The sequence below is a fragment of the Cavia porcellus genome, unplaced genomic scaffold (assembly GCF_034190915.1).
Source record: "Cavia porcellus strain 051 isolate PalLab524CR breed Dunkin Hartley unplaced genomic scaffold, mCavPor4.1 scaffold_1, whole genome shotgun sequence".
NCBI classification, from domain to species: domain Eukaryota; kingdom Metazoa; phylum Chordata; class Mammalia; order Rodentia; family Caviidae; genus Cavia; species Cavia porcellus.
The window spans coordinates 210,803,470-210,823,184 of NW_026947484.1; the positions used below are offsets into that span (position 1 = coordinate 210,803,470).

Genomic DNA, 19,715 nt, shown 5'->3' on the forward strand with positions numbered 1-19,715 from the left:
GAAAGACTCTTGCTTTACCATATAAAAACAAAAGGGAGAGGCTGGGGATTTACCTCAGCGGCATAAGCACCTGCCTTGCAAGCAGGCAGTCGTGAGTTCAATCCCCAGTACCGATAAAAAAAAAAAAAGGGAGAACATTTGTTTTTAAATCTCAAAACAAGCACACCAATTAGCCTCATAAGAATAAACACTAAGCAAATACACTGTAATAAACTTACAAACCTAAATTGAAATCTATGGGTGTTTCGACTGTTACTTTCACATGAGTAGATAAACCTGACAATCTCTCTCATTTTATCTGCCACTACTTAGATTAATGGTAACTTGGAATAACTTTTGAAAAGATATCAATTTTTTTTTTATTTTGTTTAAAAGGAAAAAGAGAAAAACACAAAACAAAACAAAGCGGTGTAAGGGTACAAGTAATACAGAACTACAAAAAAAAAAAAGTAAGAAATCACCAGTTAATAGACCACATATTATCATCTTAGAGATAGTTGCTCAAATCAAGATATCAATTTTTGAACAATATGAGTATTCCACTTCTTTTCCGAGCCCCTAAACCACCCTTGTGCATGTGTATGAATTCTGCGCATTCTGTGTGAATATCCCTCTAATATTTAGCATATGTTAACAGCAAATGCTGCATCCTTGACTCGATATCTAAACGTAGTAACGCAACATTACAGAAGCTGGGGGCAGGCCTGCTGCGACACCGCCGGCTGGCCACGGCCAGCCCTCACGGGCCCTGCGGAGCCTACCTTGTTTCCTACCTTGTTTCCTACCTTGTTTCCTACCTTGTTTTTTTTGCCGCGAGGTTCACTCAGCGCTAGTTCATCTTGCAGCAGTTCCACCCTCTTGGCGAGCTGCAGATTTCGAAATGTCAAACTGTCCATTTCCTGTTGTAGTTTCCTCAGTGACTGGTCCTTCATTTTCAATTGCTCCTATATCAAAGTGAAAACAGATCATTCTTCAGGTTAGCCTTGAGGTTTAGAAATAGTAAAAATGATCTTTGTTTCATCAAAGTGTTATCAAAATCCCTCACTTTACAGAATTCAAATTGTATGTTTATCATTCCAGTTCTTATTTGTAACAAACTGACAAGTTAAAGTAAAATACCAAAAACAAGACACTAATTCTATGGCAGTGAATACACATAAAGTCTACAAATTAGCTAGGTGTGGAAGCATAGAAGATCACAAGTTAAGCCCAGCCTGGCAACTTAGTGACTTAGCAAGACCCTGCCTCAAAACTGAAAAAAGAAAAAAAAAAAAAAAATTGGAGGGGATATAATCCGATGTAAAAACCCTGGCCTCAGTCCTTAGTACTGTTAAAAATAAATAAATATAACAAAAAAATTTAAAAATCTGAATTTTTCAATAGAACCTCAGATTTATTAATGATATCCTTCAGTGAGCAAGAATAGGGAAAAATACATTTATATTTCTTTTTTTCAATAAATGCTCTCTGAATTTAAATTCATCAAAACAAATTTTTTTCTTTTTTCTTCTGTTTTTGCTTTTTGTGATGCTAGAGATAGATCCTAACTTGGGACCTCACATATGCTAGGAAAGTGCTCTACCACTGAACTATACACCCCAGCCTAAAATGAAGTCACTTTGATCTGTCAAACATAAAAATCAGCAGCCAAGCATACAGCTCAGCAGCACAAGCACCTGCCTGGCAAGTGCGACATCCTGAGTTTGAATCCCAGTACTGGCCCCCCACCAAAAAGAAAAGACATTCCAACATTCTCACCTAGCCCACATGCAACCATCAGTGCACTCTAATTACAATGGCCACTGGAACAAACAATAAAAAGTCATTCTTTACTTTGTTATGAGTTTAGCTAATTGACTAATGCTTTGATTCTTTATTATCAATGGTTAATCTCGGAAGACCTCATCAGAGCCTCTCTCTAACTTGCAGTTTCATAGGTAGGGACCACGATATTACCAATTCCCACAGACTGGTTGTAAACACTTCACAAAATAATGATTATTATGTACACAGCAGAATGCCCGGTGCAGAGGGAGTGGTCGATAGATGGCACCAGCTGTCACCACTATGACTACCACCACTGTAAGCACTGCCATCACAGTTAATCAAACCCAACCAGCAACAGGTGTCAAACAGAAGAGCAGCCACTCCGAGTTAGGGGACACTCCCCCTCAGTAACAGATGTAAAACATTAGCAGGAAAGATAGTGTACACTGCTTCAGTGATTTCAGTAAGCTAATAACATGACTAACAAATCCCGACATAGAGCTCTTCCTAATAACTATGGCTTGGGTGCAAAGGGCTTTGGCTTTCTGTCTGTTTGTTACGAGCGTGCTTGCAGCACAGAATGATGACTTTTATCATGGGGAGTCAGTGCATGTACACATCACATCGTAATTCTCTGTTCACCTTCTCTCCTTTCCTCCCTGTATCTCTTGGCTCCTTTTACAAAAAGTCTATAGCATGGTGTGGGTTTCTGCGCGGTCCAGGCCTTGAGGCTGTGGGGACAGCCCTGAGGTGGGCTCCCTCAGAGCCACATCTCTCTCGAGTGTCATCCAACTCTGGCTAAGTGAAAGCACATCTTTCTGGTCTCAGCCACCTGCATGGAGCTATCAGAATCCTTCACTGGTTGAGGACTACTCCACAGAGAGAGCAGAGGAAAAGGAACCCTAAACCCGTCTGTCCATAGAGAAGGGAGACAGCAGAAGCATGAGGCAGGCCAGATATTTAACTGAAACCTGCACAGTAAGGAATCATATGCTGTAATGAATTTATCCATTTAAAAATATCACTGAGCAGTAGTAATTATATACCTACAAGAAATACATTAATTACATACCTACAAGAAGGTAGAAACACATTCCTTCCCCTCCTATCATACTTCTCTCCTTGACAAATGAAGGTTCTGATGGCAAAATGTAACAAACAGTATTCAGATCAACACAAGTCACTCTATTGAATAGTGTGACATAGGCAACATTCCTGAACTGAAGGGTTCACACGTTCAGATCCATGTGCCAGGGCCCCAAACTCTGCAAAGGGACGGGGATTCCAATGTGACTACGGCATAACTGCTCACAGCACTGGTGGAAGTGACCAGACAACACGACCCCTTGGTAGAAACTAAATTAGGCTAAATAAATGACATAGGGTATAGAAAAATACACTAAAGTCAAATAATGCTTTTTTGTAATCTTTAGCTAAGGAAATAATGTATAATCTTCATACCTAAGCAAGTCAGAAAGTCAAACACAGAAACAGTACTACTATCCCCCATGGCCAGTGCACTGTGTCAGAGCTAAGACTTTAACCCTGGAAACCAGCTGAACTCCCCGCTGTGACCATCACCAAACCCTAAGGTAATCTTCACAACACAAATGCCCCGTTGTGTACCTTTAAAGCAGCAGAATTTGCTTGTTCATCCACAACACCTTTTTTTAGGACCTGATTCTGAGCCCGAAGCTAAAAACAGAAAGCAATAATTAGTTTTAATAGAAAACAATCACAGCAAGGAAATTACTGGCCATTATTTTATAGGAATCATTACACTAAATAGACAAGTTTTCACACACATGCATATATATATGCATACACACACACACACATACACACACACACACACAGATATATATGACAGCAAAAATATTTGCCCCAGAGCAGTAGATAATTATTTTTGAGACAGGGTCTCACCATGCAGCTCAGGCTGGCATACTACCTGCCAATTTATAAGTAACAGGGAACAGGCTATGTTCCCCAAAGACGTAAAATTAATCACTGGCAAAATAGGATGAAAATATTTCCCTACATTTTTTAGAAAAAAGATTTTTATTTTTATTTGTACATTTTCATGGAGGTTCCCTGATTGTGGTACACTCCATCTCAACTTAAACCTCACCTCCACAGAAATCAAGGCAAAGAGAGAACCATGATTAATTACATAGCTATCACTGCTCCCTAGAGAATCACTCCCAGAGGAATGAGCACTTCATGGGAAAAAGAACTCCACATGGTGTCCCCTGACCTTTAACACATCATTTTTTACATAAACCAAGTCATACTCCTAAATAAAAGCCAATACAACAAATAATAGGGCACTGAATGTGCCATTTTCCTTGAAATTCTAGCATCCTGTTCATCTGTAAAACAGTTACACTGAACACATTAGGGACTAAGAATTGTACAAAAACTCAAAATGCAGAGTATCAACACACCCAGCAGGATACTAGGCCTAATATTAGACAAGCAAATGTCATCACACACAGGGCCCTCGAAATAGTGGACTTGTTAGCAGGATCAGCAGAGGCACAATACAAAGAAGCAACTAAGAAGCAGGATCCAATTAAAAACTGTAATAATATCCATTTCCGCTTGAACACTCATACAGAGTGTTCAAGACTATGCATAGTCCCGAGTGTTTTCCTGTATTACCTCACCTAGTCTCACGATTCTATGTCGATTCTATGTCGCAGGAATTTCAATTACCTCCATTTTAGAGGTGAGAAAACAGAGGCACAGAGCCGGGAGGCAGCAATGCTGAGACTCAGAGCCCAGCAACTTTGACTCTATTGTCATAAAGCCAACTAGACACCAGTAGCTACTTTACAAAGCTATGTGAATAGGAAAAGACAGTGGGGTGGGAGGTGGGGGAAGCCTTGCCAAAAGGAAAAGGAGAGACAGAGTGTGTGTGTAAGCTTTCCAGTTAATTAAAACGACATAATTTTAAAGTATACAAGTTAAGACATCATATAGCTTGATGAAATTTTGCTTACATATGCATCTGCGTACCCACCACTAGCAGAGTCTGAGCAGGTAAAATCCACTTCTGTAGGAGAGCAAAGTATTCTCCGCACATATCAAGTGTGAATGCTTAAGTCCAACAGAGTGGAAGCAAAAGGTCCACAGACTAACGCCCTGCTCAGCACAGAAACCATGGATGACTAGGTTCCTCTCCAAGACTCAGAGAATGGGACAATTCTACTAATGAGATTTCTAAAATATCTGTTTCTAAATCTGCATAGCTCAGAGCCATCTCCCCACACCAGAGAAGAGAAGTTACTCTTATGTACCCAAAGAGATGGAGTATTAGAAAGCTGAACCTTAAACTGAAGAGTTAAAACTCAACAGAAAATTGAAGACACTAAGACAAGATTTTCAAAGATGAGCATTTTACTTTTAGAAAATTAAAGATCACAGTTCACTGGTACAAGGGAAAACAGATCCAAGGCTCTGCTCTGGCATTTACTAGACGGGGACATTCACTTCACCTTGCAAGCCTCAGTCACACGGTTTGCACCCCGTGGTCTATAACGTTTCTGAGCATATCTATCTACCCTGTCTTCCTCCACTTGAGGCCGTTGGGAGGAACAGATAAGAAACCTGTCAAAGCACTTTTTCAACTCTACCGGATTCCACAGTAGGAAACAACTTTGTGAATGGACTCAAAGGGACCACAGATATATTTATTATAATTTCCCTGGTGTACAGCATTGCATTAAATGATACAGGAGAAAGAATGAACTGAAAGATGTGGTATCTGTTTCTAAAGAACTTAAAGGGGAAGCAAAAATATTAAAGGATAATAGCAAAACTAGTACTTCCTCCTCTTAAAGGAAAAAAAAAGTAGAGGCATTAAATCCCTAGAAAAGTGATTGGCAAACTAAGGTCTGAGGGCCAAACTGGCCTGCGACCAGTTTTAAACCTTTGCTGGAACACACCCATACTCAATCACCTACACATTGCATACAGCGGAAAACATGAGTGGTTACAACAGAAACTACACAGCCCTGAGGCCAAAACAGTTACTAATGGACTGCACAGAAAAAGCGTGGCAAAATCTAAGGATTCAAAAAGGAGAAGTATCAGCTTAGTATTGATCTCCATCGTGTAGTGTTCTACCTTTTAAGCACTATCAACAAACTTACGCATTCCCTAGATAGCAGACTTGTGCTTTCAAGTCTAGGAAGCCAAAAGACAGCAATATCTCTTCAGCGTCTAGGTGCCACTGCATACCCTAGTCCTAATTTCGATCTGTTCTGGTTTGTGTGTCCTCTGTGTGTGGTATTTAGAACTCATGACTGCTCTAAGGACTAAGAACAACACTTAAAAGTCTACCAAGCTGGGCATTTCCCATAACATCAGAACCACAACAATTAAAAAAATAAAATGACTTCACCTTTAATCTCTAAACAATACGAAAGACTACTAAAAGCAAAACAAAGAGCAAAAGGAAGCTTTCAATAAATGACACGTAGTCGCTAACAAAACACAATTCTGACCTGCCCTTGGAGACACCATTTCTAAACTGAAGGTTTCAGGGACACCGCTTCACGGAAGGCGCTGCTCCCCACACAGACTCCACAGGCGTCTGAAATGCGTGTCATTCGTGGGCGGGAGAGGAAGCAGGGAGAAGTCTGGCCGCTCTCCGCCACCTTCTCTGCCGGCTCCCAGCAGTCAGTCTCCCCACCACCTCCTGGCTGCACCACTCAGAGCCCACCTCATCCTCTCCAGCACTGACCACAGTGTTAGACCACCTGGTGGCCACCAGAGACTCCGACACACATTGTCACTGACACAGCAGAGAAACTGAGACTCCAACTGCCCTCAAGTCTCCAATGACGAAAAACTCCCCTGCAGACCTGCCACAGCTCATCTCCAGCAGCCACACCTCAAGGTACCCTGTCCTAGTGAAGGGAGGCGGGCAGCACCTCCGACCCTTTAATCCTTCAAAGCCTCTTGGCTGCTGTGGTGCCATCCTGGGATTAGCTTTCTCTTCTTTAAAGCACAGCCCATCTTCACTGGGCCAACCAAGTCCCATCATCCCTACAGGAGCCCGGCCCGTCCTGCCACCCACCGCTTCCATCCTCTTCTCCTAAACACCCTGCGGCCCACGTGAGCTTGCTTCTCAGCTCCTCCCGCCTCACTACACTGTTTGGTTTTAAACTAACTAATGGATGGTCTCTGTTCACCTTGCATCTGCCAATTTAAACTGTTCTTCGCAGTGGAGACTACAGTCCTGTATTTCCTGCTTACAAGGAAAGAACAATGCTGTGGACAGAGAAAGTGCTTGATAAGTTTTTATCTAATTAATACAATTATGTTTTGTAGATAAAAGGTATTTAAAGTTGCGGGACAGTCAAGATTTTTTTTCCATCAAAAAGTTATTTAAATGCAATGCTGTCAGATTGTCATCATTTTAACAACTCCAAGAACATTCTCCAACAACCAGAGCCTCAGGGTCCTATGGACAGCACAAATCCTCCCAAGGCCTGGGCCTAACTCTGTTACCTGGTGCCAGGCCTGGCTGAGTTCCTGGGTCTGGAAACACCCAGCCTGAGTCAGGCACCTGCTCCTCAGGAACACAGACAGTGACAGTAAGCCAACCGTGACCTCTTAAACTACGCTGACAGTCTCAGACAGGTAACCGATGCACATGAGGGATTTATGAGCTTCAATCACAGACTCGAAACACTGTGGGGAAAAAGAGACGGACCACCTATGTGAGTTTTCTCACCTAAACTGCAACCACCTTCTGTGTTAGGATCGCTCTTGCTTTGTTTGGTTCAAGAAATGGTTTCAATATTAAGCCCGGGCTGGCCTCAAACCATCATCCTTCACATGGCTGCGACCATGCAATGGGCATTTTGACATTTATACATATTTCACAACCCTACAAAATGAACCGTTAAAACACACAGCTTTTCTTAATTACGAAGTAATACATGTGGCGGCCAGGCCAAGGCCTCACTGAGACCCTGAGACCAAGCTTCTCAAAGTTGGTGTCAGCAGCAGACCCCAGGCCTGGATGACCCTGAAACCTCTTTCCAGTTCCAACATGTCAAATATATGACAGTGCTGGAAATGCCACCTGAGCTTCCTCTCTGCCTACGTACCTGTTCCTATCCTAGACAGGGATAAGGACATGCAGGACACGTGCCATGTACCAGTGGCTAGGAATATTTTGCCTCCGAGACAGGAAAAATCTCTCAGACTGGCCCTAAAATGGAATCCCTTCTCCTACTCCGACTCTCATCCAGGGAGACACACAAGGGCAGACCCCAGCCCCAGCTGGCAGGGTCTGCACAGATTAGGCCATCTGCATCTTTCAAAGGCCTTGCTGTTCAAAATGTGGCCTTCAGACAGCTGCAGCAGTGCCACGTGGGGGCACAATCTCAGGCCCTACCCCAGACCTACTGAACCAGAACCTGTACCTTAAAGAGATCTTCACATTTACAACTGTGCTAACACTGACCTAGCTCTTAAGCAAGGACTGCCCCAAAGGATAGTAAATAGCCACATGTCATGTACCCATTTAATTTTAACTTACCTAAAATTAAATCAAATCTAAAATTCAGGCCTCAGCTACACAAGTCTCATTCTGAGTATTCAATTACCACAGATGGCTAATGGTTAGCCTGCTGGACAGCACAAAGAACATTTTCATTGTTATGGAAAGTTCCACTGGATAGCACTGACACAAAGCCGGTTTCCAGTCCAACTTTAGGAGTGAACTTTACATAGGAAGATCAGGAAAAAAATCCTGATACTCAATTTTCATCCAATCTAGTTCCTGAATTTGTTACTTGTACAGCAGGGGGTGATTAATTAGGTTCCACCAAGCCTCACTATCTGGACAGCAAACACAGATCAAAACTGACCTTTTCCCAGTATAAGTAGCTCTGTACTAAGAGTATAAGTATTAAAAAGTTCCCAAAGGTAATCTTTTTCAGAACCAAAAGAAGTATCAACTGCAAAGAAAACTACTGGGAAAATAATGAGTGTTTTGTTTTCCACTGGGTTTTAAAAACTACCTCAAAAAGAGCTTAAAACAAGCTTTTATCTTCACCTGAGCAAAAGCTCCTTTGCAGAATTCTTTGAACAATGATCCTCAATGTTCAGCATGAGCTATGCTTTGGATGTTAAGTGTCCTACAAAGATCCATGTGCAAAGGCTTTGTCCCTAGGGTGGTCATACTGTGTTCCTAGGGAGGTCCCTAGGTTGGTCATGCAAGCTACGGACTGCTCCAAGAGGGAGAATGGAGTAGGAGGCCCTTAGGTCACTGGAGTGTGCACTTGAAGGGATCTGTGAGATCCGGATGTCTCTGCTCCTGGCTGGAGATGCAAGCGAGCACTTGTACCCTCGGTGCTCCCACCACTGTGGCTCACCTGCACCACGGGCAGGCAAGTGGCATCCTCTGTATGCACGCACCACACTGTCTGGATTTGGATTTCCAAAATTTTCCTAAGTTAGCCACCTCAGAATTCTGTCACAGAAACACAAGGCTTACTAACACAGACTGCATCCAAATCACAGAAGCTGGTACAAGCCCACCACTGGTTCATGTAAGTAGATCCAGCATGGCAATAAGAGTCTGTATTTCTAATCTTCTCCCTGATGATGGTCACGCTGACAGTCCAAGGCCCACATTGAGAAGCACAGGATCAGAGGAAGGCAAACATTGGGGAGATCTTGAAAACTGCTTACACGTCTACCACAGTACCAGACAAAAGAGCTCCTGGAAAGAAGGGGGGCCAAAGTCAAACAAGCCAGAATGGAGCATGTTTTATCCCTCCTCTTCACAATGAGATAAACCAGGGCATCGGAAGCAGAGTAGATGGAAGAAACAGCGAGCAAGGAATTCTTAAATCTACAAGGGATTGCCTGGAGCACTGATTAATATTCAGAGAGTTTACATCTTCACTTATTAACTCCCAAAACCTCTGAAAACCAGCCTTCACGCACCCCCTCCTACCTCCCTCAAACTCTACTAAACCTGACCTCTTACTCAAACCATGAGAGTCTACACGGTCCCTTTTACTGCCCTCTAACACTGTCTTAGCTGTCTAACTGCCTTGTGGCCTCATCTGCTTTGGCCTCCATGATTCAACTTTTGTCTTTTTGACACAGGGTCTCATTATACAGTTCAGGCTGGCCATGCGCTCACTTTGTAGCACAGGGTGGTCTCAAACTCACAAGTATCCTCCAGCCTCAGCCTCCCACAAGCTGGTGGGATTACAGGCCTGTGTCACCACGCCTGGTTCATGACTCAACCCTTATCTAGCTACTCTCCCAGTCTCTCTATAGGAGCTCCTCAAACCATGATGGCTTTCTTATTTTGGTTTTTTTTTTTTTTTTTTTTTTGCTGCTGTTGATACTGTTGTTTTATCTTCTCAAGAGAAAGGATTACAACCACAGTTCTGAAGCAGGGAAGCGCCCTTCCCAGAGTATAAACTGAGCTTTGCCTAAAGATAGAATATTCTGTAAATGTCCTTGTTTTAGGAAGCACACTTGCTGTTCTCCTGACATGGAGACTTCCTCTTAGATTAACAGGATTTTTCCCCATTAATATCCTAAATATGACTACATTTTTCTATCAGCCCACAGTTTCTGCCCCAGAAGGTAATAAAAAAAGGGAGACCAGCCCCCCTCCCATAGGCATAGGATCGGAGAGCACACAGACCACATCCAGAAAATGCCCAGCGTTAGGACTGACAGGGGATAAAAAGCACTGGAAGGGCTAAAGATAAGGCTCAGAGACAGAGCATAAGATAGCAAGCATGAGGCCCTGGGTTTGATCCCCAGCACCGAAAGATAAATGAATGAATGAAATCCTCTGCCCAGTCGGTCTCTTATGTTCTAAAATGTCCATCACACTCAGTTAAAAGAGTAAAAACTAGTCCGAGCCAGTAGAGGAGATGGGCAGGCAGATTTCCTGCGGTCTCCTTAGCATTTCCTCTTAGCATATCTATCCACAGGTGTTCCTCACACTTCTGCCCCATTAGCTCTCACGGTTCATCCTCAGAGAAAGTACTAGCCTTTGTCCTCACTTTTAGCCAATCCATGTCCACTGGGGATTTACAGTGTTACCCAAAACATCCCCTCAAAGCAGAGTGTGATCATTTTAACATGCTCTCCAACCCTAAATTCTGACTGCATTTAACCTTTAAAAAACCCCTTAGCTTCACAGGGGCTATCTTTCCTGCCAGCCCTCATTCCATCAGTGGCAGTCATGTCCTATCTCAGAGCTCCAGGGTCAATTCTGAATGAGACCCAAGGAGGAGCACCTTATATATCCTTATATAGTCTTTTTTTTTTTTTTTTTTTTTTTGGTGCTGGGCATCAAACTCACAACCGTGTGCTTGCAAGCAGGTGCTTATGCTGCTGAGCTAAATCCCTGGCCACCTTATATACTTTTTAACTTTCTTAAGTTTAGTGCCATGCACAAAGTAGACACTCAAAAGACAGTTTATTTTTTAACCATAATTCCTGAATCGAGCCTCTCCTCCCAGTCCTAAGTCACCAGCTTTATTCAATCCTACATCATTCTCCCTAAAATTATTCCAACAGCCTGCAGTCTGACTTTCTTTTCACCAATCTCTCCCAACTGCAATCCACTCTCCATATGGTTACCAGAATCATTCCCAAAAGTCAAGTCATTCCTCCCAACAAAAAACCTTTACTTCTCCATTATTTAAAGGCTAAGTTCACATATCTTAATTGGCATGTTCGATCCTTCATGATCTGGTCCAACCTCATCTCACCACTTCCTCCCCAGCCTAGGGAGCTTTTATATCAGCAAACAGAATCTATTCCCTTTGCCTAGAAAGCTACCACCTTCTTCCCCTTCCCTCCCCAAGTAACCATGAGATCCCCAGCATTTCCACTGAACTAGCGCTTGTAGCGAATCATAACTGTTACCATGTCTGAACAACCAATTAAAAGGGACTCCTGAAGCTGGAATCCTGCCTCACTCAAGGGACCCTGGCAGAAGGCTCACAGGAAGCATGCGGTAAGCATCTACTGAACAAGCCAACATGTTCAAAAGAATAAAATCAAAATGTTGGGTTTGTTTTTTCTTTTTTAATTACTTTGGGAGGTTACACAATTACTTTGGCAATGCAGTCATGGCTCAAAACATTTTCAAGAACTCCTCTCTTGCTATTTAAAATTGCCTTCTGAGCTAGTTTATTTTCCAGATAAGAAAATCAGTCCCCTTGGCTTATATGCATGAAGACTTTGTTTTTCAGACAGGATCATACTATGCACTGCAGGCTGGTTTTGACCTAGGTTGGCAGCCCAGGCTGGCCTTGAACTCACAGCATTCCCCTGCCTCAATCTCCTGAATGCTGAATTACATGTGTGTGCCAACATGCCTGGCTGCATGAAGCATTTTCAACCAAGAATAGTAGAAGCAAATTTGAGCACTGCCATCTTTCACTCACCCCCGTTCATCATATGGATCTGTTTCAAATTTCTGGTCCTTTCAAAGAAGGAACTCCGCCTTCAAAGGATGAAAACCTGCCCGCACTGTCACTGTATCACAGGCTCTAAGACAATTTCAAATAAAAGTGCAACCAAGTTTCCAATACTGTTGACCTAAGTATAGTATTTCAAAAGGTTCCTATTTGATAGAGAAGGCTTAAATGCGTATATTGAGATGCACATTTTATTTTTCAGAGCTATTTCATTTCACTATGCTGACTGTTGAATAAAATCATAAGGAGAAAAAAAAGTCTCAATTTCTCTGAATTGCAAAAAGAGGGTTAAGTCCTCCTGTTGGCTCCATGAATGCCAAGATCGCTGAACACCAGGGCCACTGACTCCATGAATGCCAAGACTGTTGGATGAATCTCCAAAGATGCCAGATTCCTCTTAGGCAACTTCATTAGAATATTCCTAAGGCAGAAACACTCTATCCAGAAACTGCACCACCCCTGGCCAAGGAAGGAGTTCCATCATTTAAAACACAGATGTCTACACAAGGTAAAAAAGGCAGGTGCCTTAACACGCACTGAGCATCTGCTTTTGGGTGCTCTGCCCCATTCCAGGGACAGGAGTGGGATGGCGAAAGACAGCTTTGTGACAGACACTCGAGCTGTCAAAGCCATCCCTGACAACATCTTGCCAAAGCACTGAACACCTCTATAACCACCCATTCCTAGTGAGGCAGTTCACATGAATGACACTATCTACCCTCCCAAACTGACGTCGGAGCAGGTGCGTCTCTTTATCCTCACACCATCCATAAGGGAAGGGAGAACAGTCGGCCCTCTCCATCAAAGGGCTGGGGAAACTGAGACTGCAGTGGAGGCAAGGGTGGTCCCACACCTTTCCCTTCCCCTCCCTGCCAGCATCCGAGCCAGAAGCCTGCATTTCTGGCATCCCGGTCCCAAGCCCGCTAGATCGGTGAGGAGGAAGAAACAAACTCCAGCTCCTTTCTGCAGACACCGCCCGGCCCCGTCTCGGGGGAAAGGCAGGTGGAGGAGGCGCGGTAATGGTGGACCCAGAGGTGGAGTGCACAGGAGGGCCGAGCTCACGGGCCCCTCAGCCGGCCCCCTCAGTCCCGACAAGTCGCTGCCAAGGCCACAGAGGCCGCACGCCGGGGTCCCCTCGCTCCCCGCCCACGAAGGGTACCTTGGAGTACTCCTGGGCCAGCTTCTGGTACTTCCCCTGCAACTCTGCCGAGGCCATGGCCCACCCGCCCGTCCGGGCCGGCCGGACCACTCGGCACCGCACCCCCACCCCGAGCCCAGACACGCTCCCGGGTCAGCTCAGCCACGCTCGGCCGCCGGCCCGCCGCCGCCGCGCCTCCGCCTCCCCCACTTCCGGGTCCTGGGGCGGGAGGAAGGCGGGGTGGGGGCGGGACGAGCCGGGGGCGGGGCGACGGCACGACGTCGCCGCCCCACCTCGACGCGCGGAGCACGTGTGCGTGCCGCCTCGCCGGCGCTGCCTCTGGGACACCGGCGCCATCTTGCACTTTGTTCCAAGATGGCGACCTGAAATAGGGAAGGGGAGGTTGAAGTCGGGGGAAGAGGATGACGAGTGCCCGCAGCGTGGGCGGGGGACCGAGGAGAGACGCGGCGTTGTGAAGACCAGAGGACCGGAAGAAGAAACATTCTAGGAGCATCGAGAATTCTAGCCGACCCACCCTGTGGTTTCCATGGCAACTGCCGGGTTTGATGGTGTTCTCTTTTACAAGGAATATGGAGAAAAAGATCTTTGTTTTCTTCTATAATGTTAATCCAGACATGATAGCACGAGATATGCCCTGCCTTGTAAACTCTTAGGCTTCCCCCAAATCTATAACACTTGCAGCTGTCAGTCTGCCCTGCTCCAGACCAGACAAACCTTTGTTTGAGTTTTCTTTTGTCCCTCCGCCCACCCCTTCTTCTGTGCTCCCATGTTAGAGCCTTTTACAGTGGAGGGAGTAAAAAGGTTGATAGAAAATACGAGGTAATGATTCCTGCCATGCTTGCAGATAAAGTGTTAGCTGTTTCATTTTTATTTGTATTGGTACACATTTGCAATACATAATGAATACAATTATATTGGAAAGAGGGCACAGCTGCATATATTACTTCTTTTTATGTCCTCCGTCCATTTCTTGGGTTAGCATTTATTAAAAAGAAGAAGCCAAAACTTGTCTGAGTTCTAAAAAACATTTAGTGGTGCTTTTGCTTGAATTAAAAGCTGCCTGTGTTCATATAAATGCATAGCACTGTACTAGGCATTGTATTTCATTGCAGCATTGAAATGCTCATTAAAAGAGGGACGGATAAATACAGGGTATATGTTAACCATATTTGTAAATTGTCCCTAAGTTGGATTTGTTCTAGGCTGATAGTGTCTTACATAGTACACCTGTGGAATTCACAACTCAAATGTTGTTGTATAATTTATTACAGTGGTTAATACTAATGACCCAGATCTGTACCCAAACATCTATCTATGTATCTATCCATTATATCAACATGGCAAAACACCATTTTAAATGTAAAAAACCGAATTCTAGTATATCATAGAATAAAGTAATATTTGAATTGTTCCCTAACATACAAATATGTGCTAAAAATACAGAAACAAGAACTGAAAGGACGAACATCAAATTCTGGATAGTGATTGCCACTAGTGAGAAAAGGGAAGAATGAAAATGGAGGGGAAAAAACTTTATTGTTTTAATTTTTTAAAGTAAATATGATAGAGATTTAACATTGATTATCTAGGTTCTACGGATGTTATATTAGCACTTTAGAATACTTGAAAATTTTCACCATTAAAAAGGCAATTATTTGTGCTATCCTCAATTCCTGTTTGGCAATAACTAATTCGAAAACTTTATAATGAAAGGTTGAATCTACAGAATATCCACCATAAGGTACAAAGGGATTACAAATAAAAATTTTTATAGTTTTCTGTTTGCTAATAGCTGAAGCCTACTCTAAACTTTTTAGTTCTTTTTAAAAAAATTATTGCTGGTTTTCTGTGGCACCACCAAGTGGCAGAAGTAAGCATCATGTGTTTTCATGGTTTGTAAAGAATAGAATTTTTGCTTACTTTGCTTTAAATATTATTCCAGAAATAACATTCCAAAGAAAGAATGTGCAGCGTTAGCCAGAGAGCTGTGTAAATTCATTTTACTAAGCTAGAATTCATTTTCCATCAAGTAATCTAATTGTTCTGTGCTAAAATCCCAACTGATAAATCTGTAAGAATCTCATCTTCAGAAGACAACATTAAATGAATAAAAAGGCAAATCATAGAATGGAAGAAGATATTTACAACATACATATCCAGCAGGGGTCCTTTGCCCAAGTATATAAAGAACTCTCACAAAGCAATAAAGAAAAGCCAAGAAACTGAACAGTGAAATGACCAAAAAATTTCAACAAACATTTCAGAAAGGAAGATATACAAAATGACCAACCAACATGCAAGAGGGCATATAGTTCCCCATTAATAATCAGGAGGAAGGTAAAATTAAGACCACAGTGAGATAGCACACGATGCTGAAAATTAAAGACTCTGACAAGTGTTAGTGAGTATACAGAACAAGAGAAATTTGCATAAATGTTGGTAAGAATATAAACTGGAAGAGTCAGGAAGAAAATTTAATGTTATCTACTCACTTGAAAAGATACAGTATTAAACATGGCTGTAATACTAGCAGGCTGAGGTAGGAGAATGCTTGAGTTCAAAACCAGCCTGGGCTGCGAAGTGAATTCAAGGCCAGCCTGAACTACATAGCAAGACCGTGCCTTCAAAAAAAAGCTATATTTACAACTGAACAACTCTATTCTCATCTATATATCTAGTAAAAATGTGTGCATGTATTCACCAATAATATAACAATATTATCCATGATAACCAAAGTACAAACCTAACACACTTTCCAAATATCCAACAACAATATGGATAGAATAATGATTGTATATTCATGCTATGGAATATTAAAAAGCAATTGTAAAAACTAAGCTACAGATTTTGGATAAATCTGAAAGAAAAAGGAGAAGAAAAGAAAACAAAAGAAAGAAAAACTAAATCCAGCACATGCCTGTAATCCCAGAACTCGGGAAGCTGAGGCAGGAAGATTGCCATGAGTTCAAGACCAGCCTGGGCTACAGAAGCTAAATGAATTCAAGGCCAGCCTGCATTACAGAGCAAGACGTTGTCTCAAAAAAATAACAAAAAACATTTTTTAAGCCTTAGTTGTCTCATGGTTGCCAATAGTAGTTCTCAACCTACAAATCATAGGTCTGGGGGGACCAGTATGAATAAAGATCTCTTGGAATTGTTGTATGTATCCAAGTGCTGCGATGATCATTAAAGCATTTAAAAGAATATTGTTAATTCTTTTTTTTTTTTTAATACCTGGGATCGAACTCATGACCTTGTACTTGCCAGGCAGGCACTTAGACCACTGAACTAAATCCCCACCCCCTTTTTTTTCTTTTCAGTTGCAAATAATGGGAGCCCTTTCAAGTCCTCCTCATGGTTCAGAAACTTTATATTTGTAAGCCCATAGAAAGTTACTGGGAAAAAAAAAAAACTGGAATTGCAATAAGTTGATTCCAATCTACCTCTTCAAGTACAACCCACAGCGAGAATAAAGACACTAAGATATAATTATGGGGATCCAGGGGGGTTCTAAGTCCACCCAGGATGATGGTTCACTAGAATGAAGGTCCCAGAGCCCAACCCAGATTTTATTAGCTCCCGAAGAAGGGAGTGGCTTGAGGGTAAGCGACTTAGAGAAAGGCAGGAAATATGTGGGTGCTGTGAGCTGGTCTAGACAGGTGGCCTGAGATCCCATCTGCAATATGCGGAGGGAAGGATGTACAGAAACAGTAATCTGCACAACACAACTGGATAGCATCTAGTGTTTTGCGGCCAGTGCTTCAGTTCTGATGTGCAAACCCTTCGGAAGTCATGACCCCTTATCCTGAGGCATTTATTTATTTACTATTTAAAAGAGAGGGGGAAAAAAAACAAAAGAGACAAGTAACAATAACAAACCCAAAACAATAACAATGTAGGCTTCCAAACGAGGATAGGAATTAAACAATGGTTGTTATATTGCATATTGTTATCTTCAAAAAGGTTGCTTAGATTACCAGATATAGACATGCAAAATTGATCTAATCAGATCAGGATTAACTGTTCTTTTCCAAGAACAAATAGAATTAGTAATAGAGTTAACTTAGCTATCATATATATATATATATATATATGATAGCTTTATATATGATAAATTTATATAAATATATATATATATTTATATAAATTTATAACTTTTTTCTTTCCCTTTCTTTTTTTCTCCTTTCACCTATCCCAACTACTTTTCTCCTTTGAGCAGTTTCTTACCCTTAAACAATATTTATTATAGATTTTGGATCTTTCAGATTCTTACACTAGGGAGACAATACAGTATATACATGTGTGAGTTTGATTTATTTCACTTATGAATATGTTCTGAAATCATGTCCATTTACCTATAAAAGCCTCAATGCAATCCTTCTTTATAGCTGAATAGTACTCCAAGTATATAAAAATACCACATCTGTTTTATCCATTCTTCATTTGAAGGGCATATGAGTTGTTTCAAGATCTGGCTATTACAAATTGTATTGCTATAAGCATGAGTGCACATGTAACACTGTGGTATGATGTTTTCAGTTCTTCCAAGAAAATGCCCAGAAGCAGGATAGCTGGGTCAAATGGAACCTCTAATCCTAGATTTGAGGAGTCTCCACACTGACCTCCACAATGGTTGCACCAGTCTACACTCCCATCATCAGTGCAGAAGAGTTCCTCCTCCATTCCCCCGCAGCCTCTCCAGCATTTGCTATTGGTTGATTTGCTGATCCTGGCCATTCTTTCTGGACTGAGATGGAATCTCAGTGTTGTTTTAATTTGCATTTCCCAAACAACAAATGATGCTGAACATTTTTTTCATGTATTTATTTGCCATTTGTATTTCTTCATCTAAGAACTGTATGCCCATTTTTGGATTGGGTCTTTGAATTTTGGGGGTCTGATTTTTTTTAATTCTTTATACGTTCTAGATATAGGTCCTTCGTCTGAAGGATAGTTGACTTAAGATTTTTTACCAATTCATGGATTTTCTTTTTGCTCTTTTGGAGATTTATTTGACATGCAAAAACTTTTTAATAAGATGAGATCTCAATTGTTGATTCTGGGAAGTGTTTCCCATACAGTTTGACTTTTGTTCATGAACATTCTGCGTACTCTCATGTCAAAGTATGTAGATTTCTACCTAATTTGTCTTCCAGCAGATTTAGTGTTTCTGTTTTAATATTTAGATTTTTGATCCATTTTGACTTTAGCCCATTGTGATAGGCATGGGTCTAGTTTTAGTTTTCAGCATATGAGAGGCCAGTTTTTCCAGCACCACTTATTAAAGAGGCTATCTTTCTTCCAGTGAACATGTTTGGCCCCATTATCAAAGATAAGGTAGCTGAGTGTTTTTATAGTTGTGGCTGTATCTTCTCATCTATTCCATTGATCTTTAGGTCTGTTTTTATTCTATAACCATACTGATTTTATCATAGTAGCTTTGTAGTATAATTTGAAGCTGGGCATTGTTATACCTCCTGCCTTGGTTTTGTTGCCCAGAATTGCCTTTGCTATTCTAGGTCTCTTCTGGTTCCAGATGAATTTTAGGGATTTCTCTAGATCTGTGAGGTATGCTTGTGGTATTATGATTGGAAATGCATTAAAGCTGTATAACTTGTGAGAATGGCTATTTTCACAATGTGTGCTCTTCTTATCCATGAACAAGGAATGTCTTTCCATTTTCCGAAACTCACTTTGATTTGTTTTTTTCAGAGTTACTGTAATTTTCAATGTATAGATCACTTACTTCCTTTGTTAGATTGATTCCTAGGTATTTTATTTTTTGGATGCTATTGTGAAAGGTGTAGTTTCCCTTATTTCTGTCTCACTGAGTTTGTTGTTTGTGTACAGGGATGCTATTGATTTTTGGGTGCTGACTTTGTATCCAGCTACACTGCTGAATTTGTGTATTACCCTCGAAGTTCTTTGGATCGAGTTGTTGGGGTTTTCTATGTTGAGTATCACGTAATCTACAAATAGTGATAATTTCACTTCTTCCTTTCCTATTCTTATTTCTTTTATTTCTCTCTCTTGTCTAATCACTCTAGCTAATGTTTCCAGAACTATATTGAATAGGAGTGGTCATAATGGACATCTTTGTCTTGTTCCTGATTTTAGGTTGAAAATTTTCAAATTTTGTCCATTTAGTAAGATGTTGATGTTTTATCATAGCTTTTATCAGATTGAGGTAAAGACCATCTATTCCAATTTTCCCCGGGGTTTTTATCATGAATGACTATTGGATTTGCCAAAAGCTTTTTCGTCATCTATTGAGATAATCATGTGATTCTTATCATTGGCTGTGT

General features: G+C 41.7%; 1 protein-coding gene across 2 annotated transcripts in view; it reads right to left on the reverse strand.

Annotated features, from left to right (window-relative positions):
- Positions 1-13,596, reverse strand: part of Ppp1r21 (protein phosphatase 1 regulatory subunit 21) — a 55,466-nt gene extending 41,870 nt beyond the window's left edge. Inside the window, exons 1-3 of one of the 2 annotated variants that reach the window (XM_063228942.1) lie at positions 13,411-13,596; positions 3,394-3,462; positions 786-944 (exon numbers count right to left, since the gene is read on the reverse strand). In XM_063228942.1, coding sequence (XP_063085012.1) covers positions 786-944; positions 3,394-3,462; positions 13,411-13,467 — 285 coding nt within the window. In that variant the 5' untranslated portion in view covers positions 13,468-13,596. The remainder of the gene's footprint in view (positions 1-785; positions 945-3,393; positions 3,463-13,410) is intronic. The other variant, XM_063228950.1, reaches the window with a different exon arrangement.
- Positions 13,597-19,715: the final 6,119 nt, after the last annotated feature.